This window comes from Nuphar pumila, chromosome 12 (assembly GCF_984573655.1).
Source record: "Nuphar pumila chromosome 12, dmNupPumi1.hap1.1, whole genome shotgun sequence".
NCBI classification, from domain to species: domain Eukaryota; kingdom Viridiplantae; phylum Streptophyta; class Magnoliopsida; order Nymphaeales; family Nymphaeaceae; genus Nuphar; species Nuphar pumila.
In genome coordinates, this window is record NC_143260.1 from 5,569,613 (window position 1) to 5,592,190 (window position 22,578).

The 22,578-nt window shown below is 38.6% G+C and overlaps 1 protein-coding gene across 1 annotated transcript; it reads right to left on the reverse strand.

Moving 5' to 3' along the window:
• Positions 1 to 524: 524 nt before the first annotated feature.
• LOC149819770 (putative leucine-rich repeat receptor-like serine/threonine-protein kinase At3g14840) lies at positions 525 to 16,279 on the reverse strand. The gene is made up of 24 exons (XM_089982352.1): positions 16,048 to 16,279; positions 12,736 to 12,910; positions 12,287 to 12,358; positions 11,995 to 12,063; positions 11,355 to 11,426; positions 9,930 to 10,001; positions 9,537 to 9,608; positions 8,976 to 9,047; positions 8,522 to 8,593; positions 8,294 to 8,365; positions 8,142 to 8,213; positions 7,795 to 7,866; positions 7,614 to 7,676; positions 7,008 to 7,070; positions 6,870 to 6,908; positions 6,671 to 6,720; positions 6,186 to 6,556; positions 5,913 to 6,108; positions 5,357 to 5,509; positions 4,885 to 5,003; positions 3,824 to 4,034; positions 3,406 to 3,643; positions 2,343 to 2,493; positions 525 to 1,194 (listed from the first exon to the last, which is right to left on the reverse strand). The coding sequence occupies exons 1-24, from the start codon at positions 16,169 to 16,171 to the stop codon at positions 805 to 807; spliced, it is 3,060 nt and encodes a 1,019-aa protein (XP_089838478.1). The 5' UTR covers positions 16,172 to 16,279; the 3' UTR covers positions 525 to 804.
• Between the last annotated feature and the right edge of the window lie 6,299 nt (positions 16,280 to 22,578).

Below are 22,578 nucleotides of genomic sequence, written 5' to 3' on the forward strand. Positions count from 1 at the left end.
AGTCACAAGGAACATAACTTCAATTAATGCCCGGTAATGTGTTTTCCTCATTTTGTGTTGAATATGGAATCTCCATTTCAGGTCTCTTTGGAAGTTTAAATTAAAATTTATGAATTTGTGTTCTAAAACTCTTGAAATTGTAGAGACAAATTCTGTAAAGATCTTGAAATTATGTGATTTGAAGACAACTGGAGAGAGAGAGAGAGAGAGCAGGAATGGTGATAAACACTTAAAGCAGCAATTCTTCAGCCGTGAACTTTTCATGAGATTTTAAAGCTTTTATTTCTAGTCTTTTTATCAAAAAGATCATATAAATTTAAATGCGTAAAAAAATATTGGGGTCGAATGAGATAGTTGGATGGTTATGTTCTCACTATCACAGAGCGGTGTTGGGTTCCAATCCTGCCTAGGTTAGTTGCCAGCTTAGATAAAAAAATATAAATAAAATACAGAAAATGATTAGAAAACAAAGTCCATGAAAATAAAAATGAACTTTATTTAGAAACTTTACTAAAAAAAATTAAGTAATCAAATACCGCAATAATATCATGATATTCTCATTTAAACCTTGACATCTCAATATTTTCAAATTACTGAGACTCAAACGTTTAAAATGATTAATAAAATGTTATCTTTCACAATATTTTTGGAAATATCAGTCACATAGGGTGTAGGTAGCCAATTAGAGAAAGAGAGAGAAAATTCTGAATGTGGTAATGTCGTGGACCTCTTGGAAATGCAAAACTTTGCTCTAGATTGCATTGAAAAAAAGTTCAATTAATATGGCACATAATACATACTCTTCTAACTTGTAGACATTGCTGATAGGTAACTGTCTTTCCCTCTACTGGCAACTGACTGTGATGAGTCTGTCCATGGTGAGCGCTCATCACCACTAGGCACACTGGATATCTCAGACTGAGTTACCATGTCCTGAGAGAGATAATTCGACTTCTGGTTGCTTCTCAGAGAATGCCCACTCATGGTGCCACTCAAAGTAGTACTTTCTTCGACCTTGATTCTCCCTTCAAGGATATCTACAATCATAGACATCGTAGGCCTAAGACTTGGAGAAGTGCTGGTACACAAAAGAGCCACAGTGAGGATCCTCAAGGCCTCATCCTTTGAGAAGTCTGACCCTAGGATTGGATCCACCATTTCCAAGAGTTGCCCCTTCTCTTGTAGAACATAAGCCTGATGAAGGATCATACAGCAGCAGTCAGTATTTCACATCCTTTTCATCCACATTCTGTTAAAACAAAATATTGACAAGATAACTGAATTACTCCTCTTTGTCTACAGACAATTGAAAACAAAGCTCTACAATGGAACCAATAACACCTGACTAGAATATCAATACCTTCCTCCAGTTTGGATTAAGAGGACAATCTTATAATGAGACCTATTCAACTAGGAAGAAGTAACCACTTTACATTAGGTAGATAACTTTTTTTTATGACATTTAGGTGGAAAGAGATGTCTTTCTAGGCCTTCTATTTGAGAATGGATCAGGTAAAGTGCCGGTTTGTGAGATTATTGTAAGACACCAAAATAAGACACGATGAGTGCATCCCATTGCACAAGACCGGTATCAACTCTATGCATCAGTTTTACATAAAAGGTTTTACTTGATCTGCTCTCTTCTAATTTGTAGGGTTAAGAACTTAAGATACTCTAGTAGGTGGAAAGAGATATGATTATGAAGAAGGCTATTTTTGGTTAGAAAAACATGTTACCTGGTCAACAATTCCATGCATCTTGGTTCAAATAAAAGAGAAAAAGTGAGGAACAAACAAAAGGTGGATGAGCCCTTTCTTCTTCATGAATCAACAGAGCTCAATTAAGCTTTGACCTTTACCTATGCCAACGTGGCCACATATTTGGGTTTCAGCATCAATCAGTTTGTAATCTTACACTTGATACCAAAGTCAAGCAGGAGATGTTACAAACTAAAGATAAAACAGACTTCATTAAACGGGGCAATCAGATTTTACAAACTGAACAAAATATATGAAAGAGAACAACCGTGATGCTTCCACATGCTTGAGAGACTGGTAGGGATACAAGATGAAGCTGCTAGCACATCAAAGACAATTGAATTATGTAAAAGAATATGCATGATATTGTTCATGATGTGATAGCCACATCTAGCATGAACCAAAGAATTGTCTTGTGGGAGTGACTGAACTAAAATGAACTTCAAAAAGAAAAGCAGCAAGCAAGAAGCAAAGATTGCTCTCCTACTGTGCAGAGCTTAATGGTAATTTCATCAATAGTTTGTTTAATTAATTTACCTAAGGAGTCATGTCTAATAATGAAAGAATAAGTGGGAAAAGATATACCCTATCCAGAAGAAAAGCAAAATCCTCCCCTGGCAAGGCATTTGCATTGCTTTGACCGCTCACAATTTCCAGCATTACAACTCCAAAGCTGTAAACATCTGCCTTTGGTGTTAAGTATCCCCTCGTGGCATACTCAGGAGCCATATATCCTCTGTTGGAATCACAATCATATTAAACACTCATAAATTGCAAAGACGATAGAGGAGATTACAGAATATTACAACCTTACCTAGAATATATATCAAATGCTTCAATTAGAATATTACAGAACAAAACCAACAACCTTACCTAAAAAGCAATTTCATCTTGGTGGTGTTTCACGCATAGTCACCTATATCATTCAAGGTATTATCTTGGCCAGGATATTTCTCAGAGAGATTTTCAAAGTTGAAAAATCTCCGGAGTTTAAAAAATTGAACAAAAATATAAATGACAACAAAAAAGCTAAGAAAATAATATAAAGAAACATGTTTTAAAGGTTTTAAAATCTAAAAAGTGTTTTTCCCAAAATGTCATGATATTATCATGATAATATCACAATATTTTGTTTTCTAATATCGGCTACCTTAAAATATTGGGTATTTCTCGTGATATTTTCAAAATATCGCTGATATTGGTGACAGTGGTTTCAAGAAATTTTATTAAAAAGAAAATCACATATTATATAGTATGTACTTGTGTGACATGCTATATTTTCCACGGAACTACAAATATGCTACTGAATCCATTAAATGTTTTATTGAATGTTTCTAGTAATATTACATTAAAGACAAATAAAAGGAAAATTTCTGCAACATATTGAGGTTCAAGTACCTCCATTTTTTTTCAATTTGAAAAGCACAAATCCACATTGTGCCATGTGGTCTCTAATTTGTCCAAATCTATGATGTACACTTTTTGAAGAAACAATAAAAAATGTCATTAAGATAAGAACACATTAAGCCACTATTTGCATCATATAGTTCCTTGAAAGAAGAAACCAAAAAGAAGCCATGTTCGAAACCTTGTTCACATTGTATTGAGAGAGAAGAGAAAAGGGAAAAGCACTTAAATGGTGACTCACATAGTCCCAGCTATTCGAGTGCTGATGTGTGTATTATCCCCTTCATCAAGCTTTGCTAAACCAAAGTCAGATATTTTAGCATTAAGGTGTTTATCAAGAAGAACATTTGTAGCCTTGATATCTCTGTGAACAATCTTCAGTGTGGATTCTTCATGAAGATAAACTAAGCCTTTCGCTATCCCAATGCAAATCTTGCACCTTTTTCGCCAAGACAGTTTTAAATTATGTTCAGTTGGACCTATAAATCACAGAATTTCCAAGCATGAGTCTGAGCCCTGTACCAAATCATTTCACAGGACACCTTTGTACCATGGATTACCCATCTTTAAGATGAAGATAGCTCCCATGGAATGGTACAAGGATGTATCCAGATTCTGTAATTATATAAGCTCCTGTCACATTCATTACAAAATCTTACCAAAGAGGGCTCGTGCAAGGGAGTTATTTTCCATGTATTCATATATTAGCATCAATTGGTTGCCCTCAGTACAACAGCCGAGTAACTTCACGAGATTTGGGTGTTGTAAGGCAGATATCATGCTTATCTCATTCAAGAATTCTCGATTCCCTTGTCTTGATCTTGATGAAAGCTGCTTAACTGCAATTATCCTGCCATCTGGTAGTGTGCCCTGCTTCCATGAGAAGCACAAAACATTAAAAAGGAAGCAAACAAGGAATGCTGGTGCTGAAGAGGATCATCAACACACACGCACACACACACACATATACATATAAGGAATAGATTTGCTACAATTGTTTATACGTACACCACTTACAAATCTCATTTTTTTAGTTTTTTTTAAAGTAAATCTGACCCATAGATTTGATCTAAGTGGTCCATTCAGCAGGCATTGTCATTTTGGATCACTGGATTCCAAACCCAGAGCAGGGTTCCCAGTGGTTGAAAAATCCATGGCAGGAAACGTATCGATGAAGGGTCAATCCCTAAACAAAACAACTTTTATAGCGATACTGTGTCCACTGTACCTACAATCAATTGTAGCAACTATATTCACACGAACACACACACGAACACACACACACACAAATGATTGCCGAACATAATGTCAACAAAATAAGATATTAAATGAAATGCACAAATGAATTTTTCTGTAATCGATCTGGGAAAAAAAGAAGCATCAAGTATAGGATTGACTGTGTTATGGCTAATTTTCTTTCAAAAAACTAAAAGAAGGATTGTGTTGTGGGCCTCGTGGCCCATTAGCTACAGCTCAACCTCCTCTCAAGCTAAATTCTATTCATCTTACAATGTGGAGTTGTAGACTGCACAAAACATGCTTCGTAGTTCATTTCTAAAATGCAACAACTAGTAAATGTTTGTTTTGGTGAGAAAACATCTTACATGAAAAGATTCAAATTTGCAAAGCAATAGAAAACTTGGAAAATGAATACTTCATGATAAAGCATCCAGTGTGAAAACAACGCACACTACAATCTCATGATGTTAGAATGTTATACCTTGTAAACTGGTCCAAATCCACCTTCTCCAATCTTGTTCACAGGGTCAAAGTTCATAGTGGCTGCTTTTATCCGTTTGAAGCTGAAATAAGCCTTTTCTTGCTTAAGGACTTTAATTTCTGTGAAGAAAAAGAAAAAGCACCAGTGAGCTTTAACCATAAAATTTAGATGCTTGAGTAGGAGATTGGGCAATGCTTTTAGGTCAACAAATTGTCAGTAGGACTTGGAAGTAATTATTCAGATAGACTTCACAGTTTCCAAGTGATTCAGCAGTTGCAGTTGCATAGATCTAGTGTATTCCAAATTACTATTGGATAAACTGACTGAAGGACATTTTGAGTCTTAAGTGCAGTTAAAATTTCACAGCCGGCTTATAATGTATATAATGAAAATGTTGAAATTTATTTAATTACTGGTCCTCATGAATCTTATCACAGCTATTTCAATAACATTAAACTCGATTGTTTTGCACCTTCATACAGTGGATCTTTGCCTCCATGTCGGACCTTCCACCAAACGATCACCAAAACTACGAAGATGATAATACAGCTAGCAATGACAATCACACTTATGATTGCAGTGGAGATCTTGCGTCCATGTTTATCATAGTTAATTGGAATGAAATCTGCAAGAAATCAAAAGATACATGCATTAGAGGATAATATCCCAAGACTGTTTTGGGATTGGAAAATCGAGACAGTATTTATCCATTTAGATGTTGCAATAGTACTATTTCCCCATAGTTGGTGGCATTTAAATTTAAACAGGCACCTACAAAAGGCGCCCCTTTCTAAAGTAAAGCAGTGGAACCAAGCTGCACTAAGAATTACATAGAGCTCATCTTTGGCAGAAAGATTGCAAATAAATTCAAAGTTGAAACACAGTTAATCATACTAATGTTTTGCATGAGGTTGAAAGAGGTATTTTGAAGCCTTCTCTAGGTAACTATCAAGAAATCTTCCTGCCCATAGAAAAGAACAAATATCTGCCAGCGATAAATTGAAGAGTTTTAAAGTAAAACAACTTACCAGGTTTCACTGAAATTGCTGAGATGAGAGGCCCGTAAACCCCTTTTGATGGAACTACAAGAGTCCCTTTCCCTGCCCAATAGAAATTTATCTCCAGAGTATTTGTTGTGACATTCACATCAAAACTCTTAATGACTTCCCTACCTGGGCCACCGGTTTCACTTTCAATGTTGAAATTCTTCAATACCGGTACATGCTACATGGAGAAAAGATCAAGATAATTTAATTTGTACAACAAAAAGATTTTACTGAAGTAGCAAGAAAATTAATCACCTGGATGTATACATCAAAGGCACGTTCTCCAAGACTACTAAAAGTTTGGTCATCCGTAAATATTATTTCGGCAAAGTGAAGACTGACATTGTACTTCCCATTCTGTAGGCATAGGCCATAATATGTCATGGTGATTGATGTAGCACGTGCTGTCATATATAGTGTTGGATCACTCATCAACAGTCTGGTTGTGTTGGTTGGCATGTAACTGGCGTTACCATAATCCATGAACCATCCTGTACTAGTAAAGGCCCAGTTGCCATTTCTACTGTACAGGTATAATGAGTCCCCAGTTTGTTCCATGTCTGCTTCATACTTGTTACCATCAACAGTATATTCATTCCCTCCACAATTTATAAACAAGGAAGAATCTGCCAATAGCATGTCAATAAGAAGTGTAGCCACATTACACAAGGAATTCCATCATCAATATGATTCATGGGACAAAGCTAACATTTTAGATGATCCAGATTGGTAATACTTACATTTTGCTAAAACAGAGCAGGGGAAATCCTTTCTTAAGCATGCAGGAAGTCTATAGGAAAAACCGACACTGTTAGGATTCTTACAATGCTTAATGAAACCACTACTTTCAAGCTTTTAACAATAACAGTGGAGTGTTGGCTGAACTAAGATGGTCATCACATTGAAACTTCACAACCAAAAGGGAAAATGAGAGCTTACGATTTGTCAGTTGTGGAAGAGAAGCTTGACACGAGGTCCCTGGAGCAGTGAGAGGTAGAACATTGTTACAGAGCCTAATGCAAGTTGAATGATACTTAAAGATGAGGGAATCAAACATTAGCAGGTGAGTATTCTTACAAATTCCCTGGTGAACAAGTTGTCATTGAATTCGCACTTCCAAAAGTGTTCTCTGATAAATCCCTATAGAGAAATAACTGTTCTGTAGTAGCCCCTTGCCATAAAGCAGATTATGAAACAACTACAGGTATGCAGTATGCATGTCACAGCATTCAAGCAAGTCTATAACTGTTACTTGAATAGTCTGCACGTATTTACAAATAATGAGGCAGAGAGTATCCAAAAACTAAATATGTTCAAGTGGAGAAACTGTATGCTACTTGACTTGAACTCTTATTTTTTCACTTTTCTCTTACAAAATATGATGAAATTCATCATTCATGCAGTTACAAGTTCTTTCTTGCAAGTTTTGTATCAGAAAAATAATAAGATAGGAATTCTTCAACATCGTCAGTTATTGCATATGATATGTAACAACAAGATCATAGAAAAGTTAATTTAATCTAATCCAAGAGCAGTATAAGTTGCATAAAGCACGAAGTAACTCAAAAAACAAGAACTAAACCACTGTAAAAAACTATAAATGTGCCCACAAAATCACAATTGTGATTGTTCAAGATGTGGCTTGAAAGGAAATTTAACTCATGAGTGGTTAGAGATACATACACATTTTTAATGTGATTGATCCAGTTAGGTAATGATCCAGTCAGCTTGTTGTTGCTAAGAAACCTACATAAATAAGAATGCATTCGTCTCACACAATTAAAAGGCAAGAAACCTACATAAATGTTATTGGCAGCACAATGAAAAGAAAGGCAAGAAACTGCTATTATCGTATATAACTCACACAGATTTTAGGCTTGAATGGCCCGAAAAAGATTGTGGAGCTTCTCCTGTCAAGTTGTTGAATGAAAGATCCCTGCAGAGGAATACAACAACCAAAACTTGGCAACTTTAGATTGCGGGAAGGTCATGCTTTACACACACACACACACACACACACACACACTACTCTTTTAGTCAAAAGCAATCTTGAACTATAGCTCATTTAAACAAGTATCTCATTTTTATCATTTTAGCAATGAGTCTGACCATATGAATGAGAAATTATCAATATTCCTAAAAGTTATTACAGGGAAAACGAGGGTTCTTTCGCTGGCTTGTCTAAAAGTCTATGCATTACAAGAAACATACAGTATCTGCAGATTTGTCATGCTCCCAATATATGATGGAATTCCGCCTGAAATTGAGCAATTCCTCAGTACCCTGCAATATCGCATGCATATCGGTGAAAATTCAGCACTGAATTGTTCATGCAACAGGGGAAGTGTTAAGTGGAGACTCACAATACTTTTAATTTTGTCAAATTCTGCAGGGGTGGGAAACTAGAACCAGATCCTTTTAAGTCACTAATTCTCCTGGAAATCATACAAGAATAAGAAAACAAAATTAACAGGTGATTTGTTGGTTTGGTCGGACTTGATGGATTGGAATTGATCCATTTTACGTCTGAGTTATGTATGTAGCAGTCAAGTGAAGCATATCACAAAAAGTACTGGGGAAGTTGGACTTACAGATCAACCAAATTTTCCAAGGCAGAAATGCTAGAAGGTAAAGGGCCTTCCATAGATGTACCCATTATCATCCTGAATTAATTTAACAAGGCATGTCAGATAGGCGTATTTGCTCAAGTGAAGCACTATACTGTTCCACCAAGAAAAAAAATGAAAAAATCAGTTGCTTATATCGGTGATACTGAAAATATCGCGATAATATCGGCATCTTGAACTAAGCCAAAAATATCGGCACTATATATATGAGCCTCTGAGAGCCAAGCACCCCTTTGTTCATGCTCGGTTCGGTAACCCCTATGAGCAGCTCATGACTCAGCTCGCCAAGATTATTTCACAAGATCAAACAACTTTGACCAATCCGAGCCAAGTCGAGTCACAAGCCACCCATCTCATTTCTCAGCCTGACACTCAAGTTCTGTAAATCCATACTGTAACTTGGAAAATGGGTGCGTACAAGACTTGCAGCTGTTTCCAGTTCTGAATGAAGTCGGGCATCTTCCCAGTGATGTTGCTTCCGCTCATCCGTCTGCACATACGAAAAAATTACCTCTCATGAGATTCGGAATTGCATGCAAATGAGAAAATGAATCTCATTTGCACAACTAACCGAACATGATCACAAAATGAAAATGAGAAACAAAATGTGATTTGAAATCACATTTGGAGTGAACCTCATGTGATTTCAAATCACAAGGTGGAATATATGACTTGAAATCATATGATTCCAAATCACATGAGATGCAACCAAGACTTTGCAAAAGCACATCCTGGCAAAACAGTGTCTAAATGATGGAATGATATGCATAAGACCATATGTTCAGTTCTTTATGGTTTATCCACCTTTGTTTTAAATGATTGTGGATGCCCCCAAACAAATCATGGATGTCCCGTCAATGAACATAATCGCCATTGATTTTCAAGATTGGCCATGATAAGGCTAGCCTTTCATGAAAGACATAGTGATATGTACACCACATGCATGGTCATTTATCTCAGGTGTCGGTGGCTCACTTACATGTCAGACAAGTTCGTCAGTTTAGCAAATGTTGGGGGCAACTCTCCTGTAAACTTGTTTGAGTTGAGGACCCTGCAACGAGTAACAGAAAGCATCGCTGAAAAATGCAGTCAATTAAATATAATATTTTGGCAAATGCATGATGAATTAAGCGATGGTAACTAAGGGTATCTTATTGTTGGTTGTTGCAGCATAAGGACATTTCTCTTTGCTATTTATTCCAATTCTCATATTCAAGATGAATCACGAGTAAAATGGGTGTCCACCTTTCATCAACAAGATGGACAAGAACTTGAAATAGCATCACGTTGATTACTTGAGGATTAGAACTGTAATTTTCTGAAAGAAATTTGCTAAGAATTCAGGCAAGTTTAAAGGAATAATAAGACATACAATCTCCTTAAGCTGGTTAAGTTGCCAAGTTCGGGAGGAAGAGGCCCCTCAAGCCTGTTTGATTCCAAGACCCTGCAATTGCGAGTGCACAAAAAGATCAAGATCTGTACTGTTGACAAAACCAGTAATTCCAATCAATCATCAATTATCAAGTATCTTTACATGCTTTGCTTACACGAGTTCTTTGGATCTTCTCATGAAAGGCCAACTTTGGATAAACGGGGTATAACCGGCTAAATTGCTAATATTCTATTATATCCCATCCCTGTTCCAAAAGTATTCCACTTTTATTCTAATACCAACGGGGTCTCCGCTTTACTGGTAGGAGCATCTAGTGCATTGGGACGTTGCAGGTTCAAAACCAACTGGTAGGGGTCGTGAAAAGATCAGGCGAAAAATATTTGTGCATTAAGCACCTGATCACCCTCCGTCTTGGGGACAGGGCCTGCCAGTTGTGGGGCCTAAGGCCTGATGAGGGCAATCAGGTGCTTAATGCACAAATTTTGTGACATGTGATTGCACCCGATCCGAACTCTGATAAGTTGGTGAAAATCACATCACAAAGAATGGCGAGCACCAGGTCGGGCAGCCCTTCAGGCCTCAAGCCATCTGTCCAACCTGAACATTGGACTGGACTTGGGCCAGCTGTTGAATTGGACCCAATAACAAACGATCCCATTCTTGGACTGATATGTATTGGTTCGGATCTGCCCCAGCCCCCTAACTATGGCGACAGCCTGATAAGTTGGTGTAAAATCAGGAAGTAAAAAGAAGTACAACATTTTCTAACTTGTTGTATCAGGTTTCAGCTGGATCCTGTTTATTTCACGCAAAAAACTTGATGGGTCAACATGGGTTGAATCAGGTTTCAACTGGGCCTCGTTTATTTCAAGCAAAAATTAAACTTGACAACATGGGTTAAATCAATGTTCAGTATTGTATCGGCCCAGAATCGTTGGGCCACAGATTCAGCTGTATCAGCCGATACATACTCAAGTGAATCGTTCTGTATCAGCCAGAAAATAAATAAAAAAATATTACATGTCAATCATAACGTGACACATGTTAAAACCATTAAAATAATATGAAAACAATAATAAAAAATTAAGTTTTAGCATTTTTTTTGCATTTATTAAAAAATAGCCGATTCAGGGCCGATACCATGCGTATCGGCAGTGTTAAATCAGGTTTTAGGCTCCCATATCCAAATCTGAGAAAAAAACTGAATTCAACCAACATCTCGGCATTGATTCAAAACACATCTGAACTCAAGTAACATCTCGAGAATGATTGATGTGAAAAGTATACCAAAAAAGGGCAAACAGCCAATAGGATTGTGTTATATAGGGTCCATTCCATGCCAAGATCCTACACAATCCGACCAGTTTACATCCAGCAACGAAAGATTCAAAGATTGATACTTACAGCTCTTGAAGGGTACTGATATTTCCAAGCTCATTTGGGATCGGTCCGGATATGCGATTCACATAAAGGGTCCTAGGCAACACCAGTTAGCAAGATCAGACAATGTGCAAATAATAGCGACGTATTTCCTAAAGTGGTCAAGCATTATGAATGTGCTTGATTCCCTAACACCATTTTTTACCTCATTAATGAATAAGGTGTTGGCTGTCTGATGTCTATCCACAGTTACCAACCAAGGTGGGACCAAGCTTAGTAATTGTAATAGCATGGTCATGGCTTGTTCCTCCATGGTAGCATAACTCCAATTAATGGTCATAGAAGACCAGAAAAGGAGTGACACCGTTTGTTGCTGACTATGCCCATGGATAAGCCCATGATATCAACCATGTCAAGAGCTGGTATTGCTGACAACAAATAGCATGCCAATTTTGGGATGAATCTATATCATGGGCCTTTTTTAGGAGACTGTTATGATTGAGTTTAATAGGCAAGATACCAGAAAGACAGTATGGGCATAGTAGTAGCTGTGAAAATGATCAATAATTGCAACAAAGTGTGTCAACTTCAGATTTATTCAAAGGGTTCCCATCCTAAATGCTTAAAAGCAAATACAGAAGGCACAAATCATAATTGAACTTACAAATTAACCAATGGCAAGGAGCCCCAACTAGCCGGAATTGTTCCATTGAGATAGTTACGTGTTAGATCGCTGTCGGGCAAAAACAAATCACTGTTAGTAAGAAGCCTATGATCCTTGTACACATCATTGCAACTCTGAGATTGTGAATAGATTCAAACTAGCCAAGTCTAAAGTCTGAACTTGTTTCTAACTGATCCAGATCAGTCAGGAAGCATATGCTTCTAGACCCGACACGTGTTAAGGAACTAGCACGGTAATGGTATCAACAAATCAAAATCCAAGAATCGCTTACAGTATCTTTAGGAAGGGGAGCAAGCTCAGCTCTTCAGGCAGCACTCCTATTAGATTTTGAGTCTTCAGCATGCTGATTCATACAAGAAGATCAAATAGATGATAAATACAAAGCAGGGGTGAACAAATTGCGTAAATGTGTGGAGTTCAGTTTCACTTATCTCCTATGTCATCCCCATCTTTATACCCCTCTTAAATCGTATGATACTAGTTGTTTTGATCAAATCTGACCCTATAGATGGATTCAGCATGGTCGATTTAATAAGAATCTAAATACGTTTTTTTTAAATAACAATTTTTTTGCATTATGTCAATTGTTGATTTTTGAAATGCCAAAAAATCCTGAACACAAGTCAGATTTCCTCGATTTAAATGATGATCTGAGATGACATAAAGATGAGCGAACTGATGACGTGTGTATGGGAGCGCAAGCGATTGAAGTACGCATACATGCTGACTACGTGGCATACGGTCCCATCAGTGTAAGAGCAATTGCATGAAACGCTGTTGATATATGCTTTGTCCTTGCCCTGTGTAATCCATCCTCCAGCCCCTGAGCAGGGGTCCACGCTAAGATCCCAATCATTCTTTCCCAACTTGCTTGCAATCGCTTTGAGAGCAGCAACTATTCAAAGCATGAACCATGGTCAGTAAAGTGCGTGAAATATACTACGTAAGATGCATAATTTCTCTTTTTGAAGATCATGATGACACGTAAAACAATTTTAATGTTGTTAAAAACATTTTAAAATTAATACATAATTTTTCAACTTAAATATTCAAAGCAAGGTATAAGCTCAAAACTATCAAGAATCGTGAAAGTATAACATGCAGAATATGTGGGACACGTTACAAAATTTTTTCCTCATTGTGCCGCCATGTATTTATTGTGCCGTTTCACACAAGTGCCTCGCCTCACATCCACGGGCCATGTGACATCTCTATATCACTCTCTCAGATAAGAACAGAAAAAAGAAAGACTTCATATGCAGCGTCAGTAGTAGTGGAGCTAAGATGGGTACAGTGTCAATCTTCAATGGTAAGTAGTAGTGGAGCTAAGCATGCAGCACTACTGCATAAAAAATGACCTAAAAAAAGCATGTATTTGAATACCTTGGCTTCAGGCCCCTCTATTAAATTTGGCATGGAGGCCGCGCTGAGACTGCAACAAACCTGAATCTCATTTCTACCCCCAAAATGAAGAGATGAGACTCATATTTTAGGCAAGATATGAGCCACACTGCAGATAAGAGTGTCTCTAATCCTCGAATCCCAAGACCAATTTTGAGAGATCAATCAAGCGCCCCCCAAAGAGTTCTCTAAAGTAATGTTAGTTTTGCATGATCAAAATGTTAATTAATTGATATTTACTGCAGGAAGAAATAGGATTACAAAAAAAATAGATGTGAAGTATATATAAAATATATTTCTTACCACCTAACGAGCTTATACGAGGAGCCAAATCCGAGTATCTACTGTTCATCTTCAGCTTGTCGAGCCCATTTTATGAGTTAGAACAAGCGCTTAGCTCCGCTTGTTTTCCTGCCCAGGATCCAGCTCTTTTGCATAAGATCCTAACCGTTCAGCTGAAGCATTCTATCTTAATCGTCCAGCTGAATATAGACCAATCTTATTGGACGGCTACAATTGATTTAATGTAGGATGAAACCCATCCTACGTCAAAGGACGAACCGTGCTTGCCCCAGTTCCAACTCAACAATAATCCCGATAAGCATCATGGTTTCTTTCAAGCCCACTCAATAAAAAAACCTTTCTCCCCTGCTGGTTTTATGTTACTCGGAAATATTGCGGCTCCTCGAACTGTGGGTCCCACAAAGGGCTGGACAGGGGTGACCAATCACGAGTCACCGGTCACGAACCCAGGACAAAAAGTACTCTCTGACGTAGGATGGGGCCTGGCTCGACCCTTGGGATTTTAAGTCTGTTCTGGCTTGAAGATGGCGCAGCCCATTTACTAACGGTACTGACTTTGGCCTGATTTTTAACGGGCTTGGGTTTGAAGAGCAGCCATGACTCTGTCGGAACTCAATTAATTACGTAAATAATAAATAATTAACTTCTTATGTACCTAATTAAATATTTTTATTATAAAATTAATGCAACTAATTAGTTAAATACTAATAACTATCAAATTACTACATAATTAATTAATTTATTAATTTTTATATTATTAAAAATTAATAAACAGCCCAAGCCCATCCAGTCGACTTGATAGGCCAACCCGACCCACGTATAATGGATAAGGTTTTGGCCCGGTAGCTAATGGACCTGGGCCTAATTACTTGACCCAAACTCGGGCCAATGCATGATGGGCCGGGTCCGCTTGGCCCATTGGACGGCCCCGTCCGTTGCCCACCCTAACTCATACGGGCATAAACAGGCATGGGTAAATTTTCTCAAAAAAAAAAAAAAGAACGCATGGGCAAATTGATAGATAACGTCAAGTATGATTAATGTCATCACCGACCACCAAATTCTGACCGGCACGCCAAGACAACCCCGAAAGCAACGTCGGTAGTGTTAAATGCCATCGCGGCAATGACGGACGGCACACAGTCGTTCACATAGATGCTTTTACGAGGGAGACCTTGCAATAAGGTATCCGTCTCCTTTAGTTTATGGGACGGGAGACACCTGAACTGGGTTAGCGGGTCCATATCCAGCTCAGAATTTTGGGGTTCTGGTACGACCCTCATCCTGATTCGTACCAGAACGAAGCCTGGGTTCGGATATCAAGAACGGAACCCACTCACTTCTGGATCATAATCGGAACTTGGTTTGGAGTTTGGACTCAAACAAGGCTTGAGTCCATATACTATTCAGATCTCGTAAATCTGAACGGTTAGCGGTCGGACGGCTCGGACATATTCCAGTCCACCCAAAAGGAAGCAGATCAGGTCATGCTGAACATGAGGGTTTTTGCTCATGCCGACATCGTGGCCATCCGAATTGCATTTTGAAAAGCTCAAAAGTCAACAAAACCACGTGGCATTGATCCAAAATGCAAACAGACGGCCACGATGTCCGCATGAGCAAAAACGCTCATGTTCAGCATGACCTGATCTGCTTCCCACCCAAACCCTCACGGAGAGTCGGTGAGGTAGAGGCTCCGCGAGGGAGCACACCGTCATTTCCAAAATAACAAAACTATCCCTCCAAGCCGTGGAGCAAACTCATTAAATGACAAAACTACCTTCCGTTTCGTAGTAGAGCACCTAAAATTACATAAATGCCCCTCATCAACGAAAGAACGATCTTCGACCATGCTCCGCTCTTCGAAAATCCGGTCCTCCTGAGTCTGAGATTTCCCGGAAGGATTCATCACTAATCTGATAGTTAATGACTCTCGCTAAGCGAGATTAAGAACGTCCACGGGACGATCGGAAACTTCCCTCGGAAATCAAACCCTTTCTCTCATAAACGAGAGAACGATCTCCGACTATCCACTGCTCTTCCAAAAATCCATCCTCTAGAGATTTCCTGGAAGGATTCATGATTAATCCTAGCTAACGACGCTCACTAAACGAGATTAAGAAGTCCAAGGAACGACGGAGAAAATTCCCACGGAATCAAACCAGGTCGTAAATCGTTCGCTTAGCATAATCAGCGGTAATATTTGATCGAGAGAAAATCAGAAATCGCAAGGAAATAAGAGGGTGAAAAGAAACTAGATGATAAACTCGGCATCAAAAATTGTGAAAAATCGGTAGAGAAAAAGGACCTGCCGGGTAGAAATCTTACCTTCGTCATCGGGGAGTTTCGCGGCTTCAGATTGGAAGTTTTCCTTGGAATTCGTGGTGAGAAGCAAGAGGAGGAAGGAAGCAAAGAAGAGTCTGCGGAAAGAATCGTCGCGGATACTCTCCATTTTTCGCTCCCTCTCTTTCACCGATTCTCCTTCATACGAACGAGGGATTGGAACAAAAGAAAATTATTGATGGTTTTCTTTTGGCGGAAATTAGTAGGGAAGTGAGAGATTTCTAATTGACGGAACCGCAGACGAAAAGAACAAACGAATAAACAGTGGGACTCCCTGAGGACAAGGGGATAAGCCCACGGAGTCTTAGGATGTTGGACCAGCGGGCAGAGTTAGCGCAGCCAAGTCTCTGATGTTGATTGGTACAGGAGTTGATGCATTTGGCAAAAAGTTGTTTCAACTACGGCCTAGTGGCTGTTTGGAAACTGGTAGCTGGATGAGAGTTAATGGATTGGGGATGGGAAGTGGGAAACTGATAGAGGTGGTAGCTGCCAAATCCATTCTTTAGCTTAAAAATAAAAGAGAAATAAAGGGCCTCACTTTTCATCCCAAATGCATAAACGCTCATCCCAGCCACCAGATTCCAAACGAGATAGTTTGACCAAGATTTTACCTAGGGAAACACCAAAAATATAAACGTCGGGCATCTCCAAAAAGGAAAGGTTTTCCAAGGTTTCTTTTTTGTCTTCTATATTTTACGTATCAGTCACATTTAAAATATAAAATATTTTGCCGCTGAATGTGTGTATTTAAATACCCACGTGAAACAAAAAATGAGGTTCTTGTCTTTTTTTCTTGTAAAACAACTCAGGTCAGAGAGTTTGATGTTTTTGCTGAAAAAATGAAGAAAAATTTTACAAACTCCAAATGCAAAATTTAACCTTGAATCGTGTTCAATATATTTCATTTATTATTTTCATGTATTAAAGTTAAATGAAATATGATATTTTATTATCTTTTCTATACCACCCTTATTTTCCCGAATTGTGAGTCGATTTAATTTCATTGTCTCAAAAATAAGATCTCATCCTGTATTTTAAATTCATACGAACAAGAGTGTGTATTACTTTAGGAATATTGTTAATAAATCACCTTATACCTTTCCTTTATAAATACATGCCTAACTTTTAACCTAGTTAAAAGAAGACGCCTAACCTTTGAGATTTTCCTATATACGATCAAACATTGCACTGGCCGATTCAGGATTTTGCTTAAAAGGGGTCAAACTTTTTTTATAATAAAATAAAATAAAATAGTTCAAAATGAGGTTATTTATGGGCCTGATCATTCCATAGAAATACATCAAATTGAAACACCCAACATCAGAGATTAAAAAAATTGATCAAATTAATGAAATACTAAACTAATAGGTAAAATGAGTAAGCACGGAATTTCAAAAAACTCAAATTTTAAATCCATAAACTGATAAACCAAGCAATCAAGCAAGTATTTTGTTGCTAACCTGATTTTTGCTTTTTGGCGCAGGGAGAAAAAATAGATGCTAACAAAGGAAGACGGAGACAATCAACGATTCAAGAGAGAAACCCAAGAAAACAGGGCAGGTTGCAGAGGATTGGAGAGAGAGAGAGAGAGAGAGAGATGGAGGGAGGGAGATGAAGAGAACCCAAAAAATAAAGGCAAAAAACTTGAGAACTATGTCCTTCATTCTTCACTTTTTATCCTAGAAAACAGCTTTTGCTTTGGCTTTTTCCAGTTTTTACTTTTCAAGTTACGTTTTTTTCCCATTTATTTATCACTTTTGACAAAAAATAACCATTTTTTACTAGAAATACTTTGGGGTGTGTTAGTGCTGTGATTTCTGCAAAACGGATTATCAAAAGAACTCGTTTTATATCACGTAAAAATCAGCATAAAAAGTACTCAAAAAGAGATATCTAAGGCAAAGAAAATCGATCCAGTCGAGATTTCTAGCATCCACCAAAGGTCTAATTAAGATAGAAAGTTCAAAATTCGGTGTTATCTAGCATCCGACGTTTCATCGAGGGATGTGACAAGCACCCATATACCGAAAAACCAAGAGTTTGAACACTGCAGTCATGTAATGCAGAAGATTTCATGTAGGTTTTAGGAGGCTTTCCACCGATCAACAATAGCCAAATACTCCAATCGAGTATAGCTTCAAAGAAAACACTACACTTTGGAGTTGGTGGTGCCGGAGAACTTACCGAAAAATGAGTTTTCTCAACTAACTAAGATTCCCCAACTGACTTTTCAGATAAGGGCTTCCTGCCACCGGAGAAATTGCTTCTTTCGATACTCGAGAACCGAAAAAATAGGTTTTCAAGAATTCAGGAGCTCCATTTATCTGGTTTTCAGACTACCCATTAGAAAGAGAGACAGTACCAGAAGACATGGTTTGGGCACAACCTTTAGAACCTAGATTGAGTTGGTTGCATTCCCCATTTATAGGTGAATGTTACTATTCAGGACATGTAACACATGAATTTTGCATGAGTATGTGCCTCTTCTACGCCATGAAAATGCCATTTTTTAACCTGTGCTTTGCATTAGCAGCCTTGAAATTTATTTTTTTTCAAAAATATGAACTTTAATAGCCTTTGTCAAATGTTTTGAACATTCAAGTCAAGCATTGTTCATGTCAATTTAGCCTTGTAGTCAAACAATGGTTTTAGACTAACCTAGCTTGTAGTAGGTTCAAAGTTTGAGAGAGAGAGAGAGACGACTGGTCTAAGACCTAACCAGCACACTTGATTTCTCACATATCCATCTCATGCCCCAGTTGCCATTGGCCACACTTGATATGTAACATCTATATATGGCCCATAAGACCTGTAAGAAGAGATGGTATATAGGTCCATCAACGTAGCGTGTGGACCATGGCCATGTAGAAAGATGCCATCGTTTTGTTTCCTTGATCTCATGACAGATAAACTGTGAGTTCCCTTATTATCTAGTGGTGTCCAGTAGCTGGTGGTGATTTGTTCCAGCTAGGGGTGGCAATTTCTGACCCGACCCGCCAACCTGCCTCTTAGGCGGGTTCGGGTTGGGCTTAAGCCAACCCGTTTAATAAACGGGTCGACCCGCGCAACCCGTTTATTAAACAGGTCGGGTTCGGGTTGGGGGTATGCCAACCCGCCAACCCGGCTGACCCGTTTAATAAACGGGTTAGGCGGGTGGGTCAACCCGCCAACCCGACCCGCCAACCCGTCTGCCCGACCCGCCAACCCGCCTACCTGCCAACCCGACCCGCCAAATTGACCCGCGAACCTGAAAACCCGTTTACCCGACCCAACCCATTTATTAAATGGGTTGGCGGGTCGTGTCGGGTTACCCGTTTATTAAACGGGTCGGGTTCGTGTTTGCCACAGCCGACCCGTTTAATAAACGGGTCGGGTTCGGGTTGAGGTATGCTGACATGCCAACCCGCCAACCCGACCCGATTGCCACCCCTAGTTCCAGCAATGTCCTTGACTTTGTTGCCATCCTTGTATATCTTGAATGCTGGCACTGAGCTAACACATTCCAACTTTGCTAGGAATGGGCTATCCTCTATGTCCACCTAGGGAAAAAAATATATCAAGATTATGAGAGAGAGAGAACTGTATTTTTTCATGAAAAATATATTTTTTGAGGGTTAAAATATTACAAGGGAATCACTAATTAAAGGGGATCTTGATTCTTTGTTTTTTTTCCTTTTCAGCTTATCTATGTGAGTGTAGGGTTGTAGCAGGCATCACTGTTTGTTTTATCAAATTTTCTGTTACCTTTGGCTCTCATCAACCTTGGAAGGAATCTTGTTGAGCAACAAATGAACAAGAAAACAAAAATGAAAAATCAACTTACATCAATAGGCCACAATCAACAATATAATAATACAATAATATACAAAGAGGAATGCTTTTTTTTTTCTCTTTTTTGAAAGGCAAGCTGGGGTTAGGCAGACCCCTACCAGTTACGTACACAACATCCTATTGGGTTTTGAACTTGCAACGTCCCAACACATGGTGACGTGCACTAACAGCTCCTACCAAACAAGCGAGCCCCGTTGGTACACAAAGAGGAATGCTGTTTAACCAGATATAGTATATGATAATACCCAAATCATCAAATATCTCCCCAATGTTTCTAACCCCCAAATCATCAAAAGAAAAACCCATATTGGAAACAAGAGAAAGTCAATGGATTTTATAAAAAAAAAAAAACTGTTAAAAACTTGAAGATCTTCATTCATAACGCTAGATAAAAACGTGTTGTAAGGGTAAAACAGTCTTCTAACAATACTTAATTAGGTTTTGACTGGGGTTGATGTTTCAAAGTTAAGCCAGGTGGGTGTTTGAGAATTATTTTATAAATCCAAGCAATTTGTAAAATCTCTAAAGTTAGTAGGCGCTTTTGTAAATAGGTCAAAAGTTAAGTCATGTATTTGTAAATTTTTTAAATAATCGCATTTCAGCCACTTCGCTTGACTGAACGGCTTTTAAGGATCAAGTGTCTCTCTAAAACATAAAGTAACAAAAGTAGGTAGTCAGACTTAAACGTGAAACAGCGTTCTATGCGTAGCTAATAGGTTAGCGCTTCTTGTGAATTGTTCGTTTTGTTTTTAAGCTCTCGAGTAGGGGTCAGCTCATGTTCCGCTTGTAAACAGCTTGTTTGAACTCGTAAAATAAGCTCAGTAAGCTGAATATTAGCAACAGGTATTTGACTAGTCTCGACTCGCATAAGCTTGTTAAGTAGTAAAAAATATATTTTAAATGTATTTTACATATATGTTTTTGTAATCCTATTTATTCCAACTACTAAACATAACTTTTTTTTATAAACAAGTCCACTTAAACTTGACTCGATTAACTCAGTCTCATTATGAGCTCAAACTCAGCTTTGCTCACCACAAGAATGAACCTAGCTTGAACACTTCAAGCTCGGTTTGCCCAGATTGTTTACCAGCCCTACTTCCTTGTATGACTGTATGAGATTGTAGGGTCCACAAGATGGCTAAGGTGTAGAGATGAGGTTTGCTCATTTTCACAAAATGTCATCCGTATATTGAATTTATCATGTTCCACATCCCGATATACTTTACCAAATATTAAAATCCTAAAGAAATTCAATTTATCGCCCACTTTCAATATGTCGTGCTCTTAACCACTCAACACTTAGAGTTTTCACATTTTACAAATTTAAGCATCATTTGGATGACACCTAAAACCTAGTTTTAAACTGGTTTTTGTTCTCAAAATCAGGTTTAGACTGGCTAAGCGAAAAAAACTGCCCCTCACCCCAAGGTTTTATGGGGAGCCCCTCTCTCTCTCAACTTGAGTTGGGCCATTTTTCTGGCCAATCACAGGCGAAAAAGTGGCCAGAATGGTACTGCCCTCATCGGGCGGTACCATCCACCGTCAACCAGCCAAAAAATATGGCTGAAAAACTCCTTTTTTCTTTTTCAATGTTAGTGGTGGCTGGCGGACCATTTTCCAGCCGGACAGCCTTTGTTTTTGTAAATATTTTGGCCGGCTACAAAATGGCTGGCCTGTGGTCGCCCAACATAGGCCACCCCAGGCCAACCATTTTCTGGCTGGTGGCTGACCGAAAAATGGACGGCCAGCCATTCCCCTTTGATTTTTTTGGTTTTTCATTATTGATGGCTGGTCAGCTATTTTCTGACCAGCAATCAGCTGAGAAATGGCTTGGTAGGTGTCACCCGACAAGGGCAACACTAGTCAAGCCATTTCCTAGCTGGACGCTGGCCGAGAAATTGCTAGCCTTTTTTTTTGGTGGGCCAAAAAACTGAAAACCATGTTTTTTTATCACCCAAACATCCTATTGTGAGTTGGTTTTTGGTAAACCACTTTTGCCAAATACCTAGTTTGCTAAAAACCAAGTTTTGGCCCATGTCATCTATTGAGAACTTCTTCTTGTGATAAAATGGATTTCAGAAAAGCGATCTCAAGCCTAGAGGCACGTTCTTAAGATCGCTATCTTTAGAACTTCAATCGCCCCACTCCGGGAATTCTGAAGATGCGAAAAATGGTTTTGTTACGACTGAGTTCCCAGGATACAACTAGGCTTGAACCTCAAGAGAGTCACTGCTTCGCAAGGACAGATGATCTCTACCACACTTGTACTCTGCAAGCCATATCGAGAAGAAGGAAGAAGAAGATTGGAGAGTCAGAAAATTCTTGTGTCCCCAAAAGACGAAAATAGAAGATATTTATAGACTTTTAGAGAGGCCAAAACGTTTTGCGATAAGTGGGATTGATGGCCATAAATCTGACGGTTTGAAAATAGGACGAAAAGGTACATGAACGGTCACCCACCTTTGACTGTCAATCAAAGGCCTTAAAAACCGTCCAACAGTCACAATGCAACATTAACTCGATATACATGCAACTTAAAGCCTTTCAAACGGTCAGATAACACAAAACCGAAAAGTCAAAACGGATATTTGCACCTCGCACCGCTGCGAGCGTGCAGAGTGCGCTATCAAAACACCACATTGCACCTCAAACGCCCTTGCACGCACATGTGTGTACGCAAAC

Excerpts from the sequence above, each read along its gene's own strand:
- LOC149819770 (XM_089982352.1), bottom strand. The coding sequence starts at position 16,171 with ATGGAGAGTATCCGCGACGATTCTTTCCGCAGACTCTTCTTTGCTTCC. Across the intron at positions 7,071-7,613 it reads ATCAATCACATTAAAAATGT|GGATTTATCAGAGAACACTT; the intron begins GTATGTATCTCT and ends ATTTCTCTATAG. Across the intron at positions 5,510-5,912 it reads AGCAATTTCAGTGAAACCTG|ATTTCATTCCAATTAACTAT; the intron begins GTAAGTTGTTTT and ends GATTTCTTGCAG.